The 11261-nt window shown below is 48.2% G+C and overlaps 1 protein-coding gene across 1 annotated transcript; it reads right to left on the bottom strand.

The window, feature by feature from the left end:
* Positions 1 to 4205: 4205 nt before the first annotated feature.
* On the bottom strand, positions 4206 to 11255 carry Tubg1 (tubulin gamma 1). The gene is made up of 11 exons (XM_008835316.2): positions 11108 to 11255; positions 10681 to 10793; positions 10309 to 10476; positions 9106 to 9174; positions 8538 to 8617; positions 7854 to 7980; positions 7573 to 7659; positions 7325 to 7474; positions 5207 to 5359; positions 4965 to 5126; positions 4206 to 4596 (listed from the first exon to the last, which is right to left on the bottom strand). Exons 1-11 carry the CDS (start codon positions 11154 to 11156, stop codon positions 4399 to 4401), a joined length of 1356 nt encoding a protein of 451 aa, XP_008833538.1. The 5' UTR covers positions 11157 to 11255; the 3' UTR covers positions 4206 to 4398.
* Between the last annotated feature and the right edge of the window lie 6 nt (positions 11256 to 11261).

Here is an 11261-nt window from a genome sequence, read left to right as displayed (position 1 = left end):
GTTAAGAGCACTGACCGCTCTTGCAGAGGACCCGGGTTTGATTCCCAGCACCCACATGGCGGCTATGAACTGTCCTTAACTCCAGTTCCAGGGGAATCCGACGACACCCTCTTCTGATCTCTGAGGCACTGCATGACACGGGTGCACTCACATACATGCAGGCAATACACTCATACACATAAAATAAAAATAATAAATAAAAAATATTTTTTTAAATGTATTTATTAGCCGGGCATGGTGGCTCATGCCTTTAATCCCAGCACTTTGGAGGTAGAGGCAGGTGGATCTTTGTGAGTTCGAGGCCAGCCTCGTCTACATAATGAGTTCCAGGACAGCTGGAGCTACAGGGAGACCCTGTCTTAAAAAGACAAAAAAAAAGTATTTATTTAGCCAGATATGGTGGCACACGCTTTTAATCCCAGCACTTGGGAAGCAGAGGCAGGTGGATCTCTGTGAGTTCAAGGCCAGCCTGGTCTACATAGTGAGTTCCAGGCCAACTGGGGCTATAGTGAGACCCTGTCTCAAAAAAAAAAGTATTTATTATTTATTTATTTATAGACAGTCTTCTTAGGCATGGTGGCACATGCCTGTATTTCTAATACTTGGGGTCTGAGGTAGAAGAATCACTTCAGCTCAGGGATTTGAGGCAAATTTGGGCAACATAGTGAGACCTTGTCTCACAAAACAAAAATCTACACTACAGTGCAGGCTTCTGAGCACTTCCTTGGCACTGGGTTAGTAGGAGCAGTGTACAGCTGTGTGAACTTGGGGGCATTCCTCAACCTTCCTGAGTTCATTTCCCTCTGATGATAAATGGAAAATATCCTTCCTCAAAGGGCCTAGGTAGTTAATGCATGTGGGAGTGCATTGTTCCTGTTTGATTTCTGTTGCTGTGATAAAAGTCTGTCAAAGACAACTTGAGGAGGAAAGGATTCATTTGGCTTATACATCCTGATCACAGTCCATCATCGAGGGAAGCCAAGGCAGGAGCTCAAGCAAGGCAGGTCCCTGGAGATAGGAACTGAAGATGAGACCATGGGGGCAAACACTGCTTCCTGGCTTTTTTTTTTGAGGCAGGGTCTCCCTGTAGCCCCAGCTGGCCTGGAACTCGCTATGTAGACCAAGCTGGCCTGGAACTCAGAGATCCCCCTCCTTCTGCCTCCTGAGTGCTGGGATTAAAAGCATGTGCCACCATGCCGGCTCTCAGCTACCATTCTTATACAGCCTAGGCCCGCCTACCCAGGGATGGCTATGCCCACAGTGGGCTGGGCACTCTTACCTCAATCAGCAATCAAGAAGGTGCCCCACAGACATGCCCATAGGCCAACCTGATGGAGGAAATTTCTCAACTGAGGTTCTGTCTCCCAAGGTGTCTCTAGTTTGTACCAAGTTGGCCTGCACCATGCAGGGTAAAGGGGTCTCTGTACAAATGTAAGCAACCCCACACTTGCTCCTCCAGTTACCCTGGAACCTCTTTAGGGCCCATTATGAAGCTGAACTGGGCAACTCTTTTTCCATTTTGATAATCTTTTCAAATTTCTTTCTTTCTCTCTTTCTTGTATGTGTATGCGTGTGATGTGTGAGCATGCAGGCACAGATGCCATGACATACAGGTGGAGGTCAAAAGACAACTTTTGGGAGTTGGTTCTCTCCTACTTGAATTCCAGGGATCAAACTCAGGTTGTCAGGCTTGTATGTCAAGTGTTTCTATCTGCTCAGCCAGCTGGCTGGCCCCTCACTTTCCGTTTTTAAGAAATGCTGTGTCAGCTGGGTGTGGAGGCCTGTGCCTATAATCCCAGTACTTGGGAGGCTGAGGTAGGAGGATTATGAGTTCAAGTAAGTCTAGCAAAACAGTGAGATCCTGTCACACAAAAAAAGAAGGGTAATCTTATAACTTGTAAGCCATACACTGAAAAAGCAGAGTGTCAATTTTAAATGCTTTGGTTATTTTTGTGGGCATTTCCTTCCTTGTTTAAGATACTGTAGGGGGAATGGGAAGGGAAGGTGTTGGAGGTGGGCGTCGCTGCTGCAGGATTCCACTGAGGAGTGTCCATTTCTAGGGGGATCTAGAATGTTAAGGGCTGGTGGAGACCCTGGATGAGGCCCAAATGGACTAAGTAACCCACCGACTCCTAGTCCAGTACGTGCTTGTGCTTCTCACCTCTTAACCGAACCTCAACACATTCTCCACATTTCAGATTCATTTACACAACTACTTTTGGGTGTGTGCTTCCTGCATGAGATCTGTCTCACCCATGTTCCAGGACCCCTGGGGTCACATCACCTCACATAGTGTATTCTGGGAACATCACCTTCAAATGGCGAAGTTTCTCCTATTCTTTTAGTCAGAGGTACCTGTTCCAGGCTCTGGTGTTCTGCTATCTCTCCAGCTTTTTTACAGCAGCCCTTGTCATTCAGCAGGGACAGTTAAATCTGTGGCTTGCAGTATCTCTGACCACAGGGGCTTTTCACTACCAGCACCACCTGCTGCCCTGATTCCCAGGGGCCTCTCTCTCTTTCCACCTGGCCTCTGCACTGTCCTCTGGTTGACACAGTTTGGGGTTTGCTACTGGCCAAGAACAAGAAGCTGTCCAAGTGTGGGGTGATGGGTGATCTGGAAATAGCCTCAGGGAGGGGCATGGCTGGGATTCGGTGTTGAAATGCTGGTCCAAGCTCAAACACCTGGTACTCAGCAGTCAGAAAAAGGAGGCATCTTTGCCTCTTCTCTCTTAGGGAATTTATTCATCCTTCTGGGTTGGTGAATGACTGTATTGTTATCCACACTTAACTTTCCACTCTGGACTACTTAGGTGTTTCCTCGGCCTGGGAGTCCACACTTGCCTTAAATGAATCCTGCAAAGGAGAGCCTTGGGATTGCTTGTGGGTTGGAGGTGAGCCAGTAGACAAGTCTGAAGCCAACCTGGGCTACATACTGAGACAGTCTCAAAAAAGAAACAAATGCCGGTCAGTCAAAGCAGAGCTTCCTTCAACTCTGCCATTTAAGGTCACTTAGCTAGATGGACTAGTAAGTTACTCTCTGCTTACTTATAAAACGAGATTGATAAAATATCAACCACTTTGTAGATTTATAATGAAGATTAAACACAATAATGTACTGATGCATGTATGTGTGTTTACTGTCACTGCAATAATACCTGTGGGGTATATGAGCTCAGTGGAGCCCTGACAACTCACCATAACCTAGGGAGAACCTGCTATGCACTTTGGATCCTGAAGACATAATCACCATAAATTCACTATTTGTTTGTGATCTTCCCCCACTAGCCCTTTAAATACCTGAAAAAAAAAAAAAGGTGGGGGTGAGCAGCAAGATGGCTCAGTGGGTAAAGGTGCTTGCCACCAAATCTGACCACCTGAGTTGGAGCCCTATGACCTACATGGTGGAAGGAGAAATGACTCTTGCAAGTTGTCCTCTGCTTTCCACATAGGTACTGTGACACACATGCATGCTCACATGCAGACACACAAATAAAAATATAATACTTTTTTTTCTTTTGTCTTTTTTGAGACAGGGTCTCCCAGTAGCCCCAGCTGGCCTGGAACTCAAGAGATCCACCTGCCTCTGCCTCCCAAGCACTGGGACTAAGGGCATGCGCCACCACGCCCAGCTCATATGATACAATTTTTAAACAACTAGAGACCACTTGAGAACAGAATTAGGGAGCCTAGCTATGGAACCATGTTTAGGTCTGCTTGGTCTAGGCTTTGGATATGCTCTCTTGACTTGCTGTTCCCTAGACTCTGGCTCTGAACCAGTGGTTCTCTGGGACTGGCTTTCCAGCCCGGCCCAGCTGGCCAGAAACTGAAAGGCACTCAGGATGACTGCTAGCCTTGGGCCTAGGGGTAGTGGTGGCCCCAGGCATGTTGTAGCAATCAACAGGACACTCCAATGTGGAAATACGGAAATATGGAAGTGCTGGAATGTTCACCTGCTATAGTAGGAGGAACAGGGACCAGACAAGTCAGCAGGGAATAAGATCCTGTCTGGGGCCTTTTTACTCAGGAAAGGAATTTCAGGTGGGTCAAAAACCACCTGTGTCCTCTAAAACTAGGTCAGAGGAAAAGCTAGGGGAGGTTTTTGTCCAGAATTGAAGATGACAGAAGTGGGGGAGGACCTGCAGGTGATGAAGAAAGAACAGGCATCTTCTGCCCCCAGCTCTGAAGGCTTCAAAGAGACCAGCGACTTGATTTATATCCAGTGCTTTATTAAAGATAAATACTCTCAGAAGAGAAGTAAACACGTCCCCAGGCCAACAGAGTGCATGTATGTGTGTGTGAAAGATTTGTGAGGTCCCTGATCTGTGTTCTGAGGGGTGGTCAGTCAGGCAGGGCCTGGGCCAACCAGTAAGGCAGATGAGGGTCCCTGTCCTGGGAGACTCATTGCTCCTGGGTGCCCCAGGAGATGTAGTCTGGCCGTGTGGCCGCATGGTACTCATCAATCAGTTGCTGCACAATCTCCCTGGATGTGTCCATCTCATCAAAATTGTCCTTGAAGATGTCCTCCTTACGGAACTGCTCCATGAAGGCCTCCCGTTTCCGTAGCTTGTCAAACTGGCGACAGGTCCGTTCAAAGAGCTTAGGGCATAAAGAAAGCAGGAGTCAAAGAAATCAAGGAACAATATGGCCCAGAGAGCCAGGGCACCAATGGGTTATCCCCACAGCAAGACACCAGGAGTAGGGGCAGCAGAAATGAGCTTGCTATACTGCTGGCAGGAACTTTCAAACAGCTAGAGAGAAGGAATGCTTCAGAATGGGATCTTGTGTAGAACATGGAATTAGGAATGCACTAGGGGAAGCTGAGGATGGCAGACAGTGGAACAGAGTGGTCAGAGAAGACCAGAAGCCGGGGTGTGGCTCAGCGGTACCGTGCTTGTCTAGCACGCAGGAGGCCTGGCAACACAGATAATTTTTTTTCCCAAAGATGACCAGGAGACCGCACTCACCGAGGAGATACTGGTGTGGTTGGCCATCATGAGCCCACTGACCCGGTGGGCTGAGGGTAGGTAGGGGGACTTCCTCGATAGGGCCACCTGGATGCTGGCTGGGCCCCAGGGGATGAAGTTGGCCAGCTTCCGTTCCCGGATCCTCTGCAGGCTCTTGTGTACCTGGGGTGGGCACAGACAGGTGGTGGTTGCTTCTCCTCTACCTTGTGGTCCCAAGGGTAGGATGTAGGGGCGTCACCTACCTGAGTGGGGTCCACCTCTCCCTGGATGATGTTGAGGATGGCAATGTAGCAGTGGTTGGTCTGGCGGTCTCGGCCTGTGGACACCATCACGTTCTTGGGCTGCAGCAGCCTCCTCATGACATCCAGGACAGTGGTCTTCCTCACACTGGTCACCTGAGGGGAAGAGGGTTCACAGGGACCAGGTCAGCACTCGGGAAAATCTAGAGATGCATGGACAGAGAATGGTCACCATTATGTCCCCATCAACTTGGGGTGATGTGGTCTCTGGGGAATGTCTTCAGATCAGGTCTGTGCTAAGTCTCTGCCATGGGATTAAGATCTTTTATTATTGTGGGCTGGAGAGATGGCTCAGCAGTTAAGAACATGGGTTGTTCTTGCAGAAGACACAGGTTCAAATCCCAGAACCAACATGGCAGCTAACAACCGTCCATAACTCTAGTCTCAGGGGATCCAACAGCCTCTTCTGACCTCTGAGGGCATTGCATGACACAGGTGCACTTACCTACATGCAGGCAATACCCACATACACATAAAATAAAAATAATAAATATGCCAGGCATGGTGGCACTCGCCTGTAGTCCCAGAACTTGGGAGGCAGAGGCAGGCAGATCTCTGTGAGTTCCAGGACAGCTGGGGCTACAGGGAGACCCTGCTTCAAAAAGACAAAAAATAAATAATAAAAAATTTTTAAAAAAGATCTTTTATTATTGTTTGAGACAAGATTTCATATATCCCAGGTGTCCTCAAATTTGCTATGTAGCTGATGACCTTGAACTTAAAAAAAAACTTTATTAAAAAATTTTTTTTATTTAGGGCTGGAGAGATGGCTCAGCAGTTAACTGGATGCTCTTGCAGAGGACCCAGATTCAGTTCCCAGTACCCACATGATGGCTTAACCTTATTCTGACTTCTTCAAGCATGTCATGCATGGGTGCACTTACATACATGCAGGCAATACACTCATACACATAAAATAAAAAAAAAAAAAAACAATAAACTTAAAAAAGAAAAAAAATATTTTATTTATTATTTTAATTTTATGGAACTGCAGTTACAGACAGTTGTTACTGCCATGTGGGTGCTGGGAATTGAACCTGGGTCCTCTGCAAGAGCAGTTAGTGCTCTTAAGTGCTGAGCCATCTCTCCAGCCTATTCATTAATTTTTATTTTATATGTAGGAATGGTTTTTGTTTGGTTTTGCTTTGCTTTTTTGAGACAGGGTCTCCCTATTGCCCCAGCTGGCCTGGAATTCGTTATGTAGACCAGGCTGGCCTCAATCTCAGAGATCCAACTGCCTCTGCCGGGTTTAAAGGCCTGTGCTACCATTTTTGGTCATGTATGAGTGTTTTTCCTGCATGTAAGCACGCCTGTGTTATACAATGCCTGTAGAATCCAGAAGAGGGAGTTGGATCCCCTGAAACTGGAGTTATAGATGGTTGTTAACCACCATTGAGAACAGAAGCTGGGTCCTCTACAAGAGCAGCCAGTACTTTTTTTTTTTTTTTTTTTTTTGGTCTTTTTGAGACAGGGTCTCCCTGTAGCCCCAGCTGTCCTGGAACTCACTATGTAGACCAGGCTGGCCTTGAACTCACAGAGATCCGCCTGCCTCTGCCTAGCAGCCAGTTCTTTTAACTGCTGAGCCATCTCTCTAGCCACAACCTTGAACTTCTGATCCTCCTGTTTCCACCTAGAGAGGTGCTGGGACTGGAAGTGTGTGCCACCATGCCCAGTTTACAGTGTTAGGAATCAAACCCAGGGCTTCATGCATGCTAAGCAAGCACTCTACCAACAGCAATATCCCTAGGTCCAGGATTAGGATCTTAGCCCTTCTCTTCAAGAAACTCATGCCCTTGTGCAGCAGCATTACTGGTCCCGCCCAACTCCTGGACCAACGGAGCCACAGAAAAGCCAGAGAAAAGATGGGAGAGACTAGAGGGTAAGTGGCAGGCTCTGTCCCAGTCTCTGCACTGAGAGACTGAGAGGATATACAGCACAGTGGTTAAAGTGGTGGTGGGGTAGGGTGGGGAGGGCTGCAAAGGGCAACTCCAGGGGCAGCAGGGAGAAAAAGGCACAGTCAGGGTCACTTGTCCTGGGACGCCTCGCTGCAGGAGCCCTTACTGACTGGTCCGTGGTAAGGGGGGTATAGCCAGTCATGAGGAAGTGGAGTCGTGGTGTGGGAATGAGCGAGGCGATGAGGCCAATCAGGTCGTTGTTCATGTAGCCGGGGTAGCGCAGGGTGGTGGTGCTGGCTGACATGATGGTGGATACCTGAGAACAGGGGATACCATGTTATGAGCCTTGACATGGGTGGGACCTCCCTCTCATAAGGACCCTCTAGAGGGTTTCCATTCCAGGAGGAGGCTCACCAACTGGTTGATCTGGGAGAAGGATGGGTTCTGGATATGCAGTCGGTCTGTGGCAATCAGGTTCAGGGCCGTGTTGTCCAGCACCACCTGGGGGGATAGAAAAGGGCTACAGACTTATGGAGACAAGAATATCAGGAGGTCTGCCTGCGTCTAGCCTTGAGACTAATGGACAGAAAGACCCATCCAAAAGGGACTTTCCAAAGCTTAGGGCACAGGATGGTTCTATATGAAAATGATTAAACAGACAATAGGAGTAGGGACAGGGAGAATCAAAGACTCACCACACAGTCAGCATTCTGGGTCAGCCTCTTTAGTGTGAGGAGCGAGTTGTAGGGCTGGACCACCACATCACTCATCTCATCCTGGTTGGGAAACACTGAGTACGTCTGCACTAATTTCTTGGGGTATCTGGGGAGTTGGGAGAAGAGGGCTACAGATTAGAGACTTGGTGAACACCTATCTTCTCAACAAATCTAGACGCAGTTACCCATGAATCAGGAAATTCAGGTGGGGTCATAAAACCAGTAGAAAAGACTTGACTTTTGAAAGGTTGTAACCCTCAAGGGGGAAGGGAAGAGATAATGTAGAATTTTAGGTTTCAACTCCAAACCTGAACATATTCCCTGGACTTTCAAAGCAGGGCCTAGATTCTAGGTTCTGCCTCTGACCTCTGGGGGTAGTATCAAGTTTCTCCTTTTTTTTTCTGTCTTTTTGAGACAGGGTCTCTCTGTAGCCTTAGCTGGCCTGGAACTCACTATGTAGACCAGGCTGGCCTTGAACTCACAGAGATCCACCTGCCTCTGGGATTAAAGGCGTGTGCCACCACGCCCGGCCAAGTTTCTCCATTTTAGGAAGGGCTCTTTTCAGCTCTAGCAAATAGGGAGGTATGTCTGTTGGGCCTCTGAGTCCCTAAGGAAATGAAGATGAGGGTCCTACTCTAACTAGCCCCCCAAACACAGGTTTACCTGTCATTCAGCCGTTCTAAGAGGTAGGAGCCTAGGCCAGAGCCTGTCCCCCCAGCAATCGAGTGACACAGCACAAAGCCCTGCATAGGAAAGGGACATCAGTGTTCAGATGTCTAGTGGGAAAATTTCAAACTAGATCTCTGTTCCATAATTTCTTGGATTCTTGTCTTCGCCAAGCCCTTCCTACATACAGCTTAGGAAACTATGCTCTGTCTTCAGTTAAGGCCCAGTCCATCCAGTGCAAAGGATAAATGAGTGGGTCTTGTGCCTAACAGGTAGCTTTAAATTATTTTCATTTATTAGTATCATGTGTATGTATGGTGTATGCATTGAGTATTGGTGTGTGCATGTGCCATAGTGCATGTATGGAGGTCGGAGGACAACTTTTGGGAATCAGTTCTCTCCTTCCATCATGGATTTTGTGATCAAATTCAGGTTATCAGGCTTGCTGGCAAGCACTTTTACCAACTGAGCCATCTTGCAGCTCCTAACAGGTGGCTTCTAAAGGGTATTGCCAGTCTTCTCTATGTTCAACAAATGTCCCCACCAACAATCCTGGGACACTCACCTCTAGGCTGTCACTGCCATCTGCCTCCCGATCTATGATGTCAAAAATATCCTCGTGGATCTTTTCTCCCTGAACAAACATGGAGAAGGGTTAGATGGGACAGAACCATGGACAAGATCTGACTTCAGAGTAGCCACCCTTAACTCTAGAAGTCTTTGTATTGATCATGGCTGCCTTGGTTTGGACAGAGAGGCAGTACAGCAGTGATTACAAGGAACACTTTATATCCAATCTTTATATACCAGCCCAGATAACCTGTCCATGTTCATGTAAGTGAGACTGGCCTCAGACTCAATATACAAGCTGAGGATGACCTCAAAGTCCAGATCCTCCTGTCTCTGCTTCCAGACTTCTGGGACTACAGGTACATGCAACCACATCCACTTTTATGTAATGGACTGAAGTGGAGCTTTATGCATACCAGACAAGCACTCCATCAACTGAGCTGCCTGCCTGTGCTCTACTACTGTAGTTTAGTTTTATACAGTTATGCAACTCTGGGCAGATTTATTTTTCTACGCCTCAGTTTCCTCATTTGTAAAATGAAGGTAATAATACAGGTCCACAGCCCCTCATCTAAAATTCTTGTGGGCCAGTTTTTTTGGAACTCAAAATATTGCAGATTTTTGAAACGTAGCTTGGTGTATATAATGCATATTAAAAAAAAAAAAACAAAAAACCCTAAGGTGAGGCTGAGGTGTAGCTCAGTAGCAGTGTTCTTTTCTGGCATGTGTTGTGTAACTCCTTGGGTTCACTCCCTAGGACCACCAAACCAAATCACCAAACAAACACAACCACAGGGGTCTGAGGTGCATGGATCAAACATTAATATTTCTGCAATAAAAAGTATGAGTAATGACAATAAGCTGAATACAAACAATAAAACAGCCTGTCTCGGCTGGGTTTTGGTTTTTCTAAGCAAATTATGAAATACTTTTAGGCTTCAGAGCTTTCTGGATTCGAAAACGCAGATAAAAGACTGTGGGCCTGTAGTACCTACCTCTAGGGTTATTGAGACATTTAAAACATTAACATATAAAGTACTTAGACTGCCTGGCACACACCTCTGGTGGGTTCTTAACATTCTACAGTTAACTCTCAGTTCTCTCTTGCTTCAGGAACCATACATCTCTGAACCAATTTCATCTCTCTCTAGTGCCCACCGAGGGAGTTGTGAGCCTTTTAGGGTGAACAGCAAATGACCTGGGAGAATCCGCTGGCCCAATTGTTGCCAGCTCCTCCTCCATGCTCAGACAGGTAGATGTTCTCTGGATTGTAGAGCTTGGCATAGGACGAGTTGAGGATGGAGTGGATCACCCTGGGCTCTAGGTCCAGCAGCACAGCCCGGGGGATGTAATGTTCATCATCTGCCTGTCAAAGGAAAGTCAGGAATGGGTCCAGTGAGCTAGGATGGGTCAAGCCTTAATCCTTACAATTCGGGCTCCTACAGGCCCTCCCTCCTCAACCCTGCCACCCTAGTTCCATCTGTTGGGTGGGTTTCTCAGTACCAGCCCGCTACCCTTCCCTTCACGTCTCCTGGGTCACAGCCAGCCCTGGACAAGTCACTGGGGGCACCTGGTAGAAAAAGACGTCCTTGCGGTCAGTGCCCTCGGTGGCGAACTCCTCTACGATGCCCTCGGGGCTGATGCCATGCTCGGCGCACAGTTGTTTCCAGAACTCGAACCCAACTGTGTGAGATAGCGAGCGGAGAAAGAGGATATGTTGGTCTGGGTAGGATCCAACTAGCAGCTGGAGGCGGGGGCTTGGGGGAGGGGAGAACGCCTGGATCCGGGGATAAGGAGTCCTCAGTGTCTGCACGCCAGCCACTGGGCAGGCAGAGGAAGGCCCCTTAGAGCCGCTAGCTAGCTGGATTCAGGGTCCGGGACGTCCCGCCTTTCGGGGAATCACGATTCTGGGAAGGACAGATTGAATCTAGGCCTCCACACGCGATCCCATTGGCTCTAAAGAACCTGGCTAGGCTAGGGGCCTGAGGTTGGCTCACTCTGATTGCCGCACTGGCCCAACTGTAGGGTGATGATTTCTCTCGGCATCGCTCCTCAGGCACCGGCGTTGCAGCCGCTCCCGCCAGCAACGCCGCCGCTCGCCGAGACGCAGGCGCCAACAACCCGCTCCGCCCCTGAATTCCCAGCGCTCCA

The sequence above is a fragment of the Nannospalax galili genome, unplaced genomic scaffold, assembly GCF_000622305.1.
Source record: "Nannospalax galili isolate Female #2095 unplaced genomic scaffold, S.galili_v1.0 scaffold137, whole genome shotgun sequence".
Taxonomy (NCBI): domain Eukaryota; kingdom Metazoa; phylum Chordata; class Mammalia; order Rodentia; family Spalacidae; genus Nannospalax; species Nannospalax galili.
The sequence above is the reverse complement of the archived record's forward strand: the minus strand, read 5'-3'. Positions and strand labels throughout refer to the sequence as shown.

What these genes read in the sequence shown, in the direction of transcription:
- Tubg1 (XM_008835316.2), bottom strand. Translation starts at nt 11,156, where the DNA reads ATGCCGAGAGAAATCATCACCCTACAGTTGGGCCAGTGCGGCAATCAG. An exon ending in GGGCCAGTGCGGCAATCAGA is followed by an intron (nt 10,794 to 11,107) that starts GTGAGCCAACCT and finishes TATCTCACACAG; the next exon opens with TTGGGTTCGAGTTCTGGAAA. An exon ending in ACCACACCAGTATCTCCTCG is followed by an intron (nt 4,597 to 4,964) that starts GTGAGTGCGGTC and finishes TTATGCCCTAAG; the next exon opens with CTCTTTGAACGGACCTGTCG.